The following is a 2,828-nucleotide window of genomic DNA, read 5'->3' as shown; positions in this document are numbered from 1 at the left end:
CGAAAATTTTCGAAGGCAATAGTTTCCTTTGTATTTTTGCAACCTAATTTTTTTCAAGACACCAGTTCCCTGGTTCTATTCACTTGTTTCATTTATATCCGCTCAGAAGAGCAAGCCACTACGGCTCCAAAACGAATCGGCTCCGTGCGGTCATCAAGCTCCGAAGAACTGTTTCACGCTCGCGTTTTGCCCGTCTCCCACTCATCGCGGATGGCATCTCTACCAATTTGATGGGAATTACGAGATACATACTGCAGAAATGATTCTGTATAGTATGGTCTCGATGAAAACAACGCGGGCGCCGAACCTAACCACGCGCAGCGGCCGACACTTCCCGGGTTCCGCCGCCCGCTATACTTTGTGTGTGCGCCGACTCCGCCCCCTTTTGTTCGAACTTTTCGGACAACAGCAAAATGGGAAGATGGTGGAGGGAAAAAAATAATTTTTTTTGGATTTGAATGATGATAATGAACAATTAGATTTTTTTCAGAAGTAAATTGATTTCTATGTAAAATAACTTACTATTTAGCAGAGTCGGCAAGATAGAAAAGCTCTCTTTTGCCATAGGCACTTTGGATTCCTTTATCTGCCCACAAATCCGAAAGTGCTCTGAAAAGTAGGTCGCCAATTGCAGATTTCGGTTTTCAACTTACGTGTACATTGCATCATTGAACGGATTGTATTCCGTGTTCTCACTCAATGTTTCCCGAATTAACTTTTCATGGGCCTAAAACATTTTTTCTGATGTTCCCTTCTGGCTTGAAAGTTTCAAGTTGGAACCTCAAACTCACATTACAAATTCTATTGACAAAATCTATTCGAAGTTGTCTCATTCCTTCAATCAAAGCGCCCATTGCTTGAATTGTATTGGCACAAACAACATTTCGTTTAGTCATTGATTCTTCTTGTGAGAAACCACTGTTGTGAATGATCCTGAAAAGAAATGACAATTTTGAATAATCATCTAAAGCCTATACGACAAACCTCATCTGTTTGAGTACTGTACTTTTGCCACTTTCTCCGGCTCCCAACAAAAGCAGTTTTATGACATTCTCATCGTCTTTTTTAGCAATTGCCAGTTCTGTATTAATCTTCTTACTCTGTTTTGTTTGTTCCGCAAGTTCTCGACTATCGCAGTTTCCCATCTGTGTTCTTCTGAGAAACGGAAACATATTAAAATAAGAGGAAGGTGTAGTTTAGGAATAAAAAAAGATCTTTGCTCATGGGACGAAGGTAACGATGACGACAGAAAAGAAGAGGGGAGAAAGAAAGCACATTATCTCTCTTTTCTAGACAAATAACAACCAGCCTAATTAGCTTTTTTCGTATATATCCATACTGAGTTTGGCACACATCTCTTTGAATTTAAAACAAGAAGTGAAGCATGGAAACGGAAGGTATGACCAATAGACGAAAAGTCGATTTGGCGGGAAAAGAGAGACTGTATTCAGTTAGGAGTTATAGACAGCTGAAAATAATTATAGAGTTGGTTATGTGAAGAAATGGTGATAAACATGAAGAAACGAGGAAAATTGAAAATAAATTGGTAGGATTGAAGACCGATTTTCAAGAATGATGTGAATTTTATTAATATTTATATTTTGAAATATGGTATGGTGCAAATGGCAAAACCAATGTCGCGATCTGGGCCGAGCCGCGGTCTGTAGTGGTCCGAAGCCAGACAAAGACGGCTAGAGAAATAAAAACGCCCAGAGAACAATAACCTTCAAAAAAATCCGAAAGCTCTCGAAAACGCGGTTGAAAATTGTAAATTTTCAGAAAAAGGTGCCAAGGAGGGAGGAGGTGAGAAACCTAGGCCATGTAAGAAATGCTCCCGGGCGCCGTGGCCTAGGTTTCACAGTTCGAATCCTCGTCCCTCCTCGGCACCTTTTTTGTAAATATTCAGTTTTCAACGGCGTTTCCGGGGATTTCGGATTATTTCTTTTGTTTAATTCGATTTTTCTAGAAAAATAGATGACTTTTGGAACGATTCTGCAAAAATTTTTTTATCGGAGTCCCCCTTCAAACACCATAAATATGAAACAACCGGGATTTTTGGGCTGAGCGGGCCTATCAGATTACTCTAACAAATTGGCTAGGCCCAACCTGCCTCGCTGACTTGCTTACAAAACCATATGCCATTTCAACAATTTCGTAACCGTTCAATTATGATAAGAAGACTAAAAGCTTGAAATTTGGAATCAAAAAACATAAACTCAACTTGCACTAGATAGGTGATTTTCAAATTTTCAACACACAGGAACAAAAGTGGGCGTGACTATGGAAATCGGAAACAATAAGAACCAAAAACCAAGAGAATCATGCTGAATCTCCGGATATTCAGACTTTCCAAAAAAAACTGATTTGGATATAAAATGAAACGTCATTCGAAAAAAATCGAAGTGTTAGAGGAGACTCTCTTTCTCTTGCTCTCCATAGCAGGTGAAACTTAATTTATCTTTTTGCTCTCATAGCATTAGAAACGCCGGGAATTGGGTTCAGTAATATGGAGAGAGTTAACAAAGTACGGAGCGAGAATTTAATTAATTTTTATTGGAAAATGTGTAATGATAGTTCCTCAGTTCTCCGCCTCCAAGGAATTCGTCACCAGGACGCTCCGACGAAATCTCTGAAGAAATCGTTGCTCGTTAACGAATATCATCAAGTTAGGAAAAATAAAAAAGGATGTTGCAAAGCTAATCATGTCTCTGACTACACAGGTAAAATGGGAACGGATCCGTTACGGACGCTCAGCGTTCGGTTGAAATAGGAACCGTATACGGACCGCACGCGACCCGTTTTCAAAAAACCACAGCACATTATTTCGT

The 2,828-nt window shown here is 39.6% G+C and overlaps 1 protein-coding gene across 1 annotated transcript in view; it reads right to left on the bottom strand.

The window, feature by feature from the left end:
• Cbr-gpa-1 overlaps positions 1-1,145 on the bottom strand; it is a gene marked incomplete at both ends in the record, with an annotated part of 3,254 nt that extends 2,109 nt beyond the window's left edge. Inside the window, 4 exons of the mRNA XM_002636416.1 lie at positions 523-609; positions 654-727; positions 792-933; positions 985-1,145. Coding sequence (XP_002636462.1) covers positions 523-609; positions 654-727; positions 792-933; positions 985-1,145 — 464 coding nt within the window. The remainder of the gene's footprint in view (positions 1-522; positions 610-653; positions 728-791; positions 934-984) is intronic.
• Positions 1,146-2,828: the final 1,683 nt, after the last annotated feature.

This window comes from Caenorhabditis briggsae, assembly GCF_000004555.2.
Source record: "Caenorhabditis briggsae complete genome, chrV, whole genome shotgun sequence".
In the NCBI taxonomy this organism is placed as follows: Eukaryota; Metazoa; Nematoda; class Chromadorea; order Rhabditida; family Rhabditidae; genus Caenorhabditis; species Caenorhabditis briggsae.
Note: the sequence above shows the minus strand (reverse complement) of the source record. Positions and strands in the feature narration are given on the sequence as shown.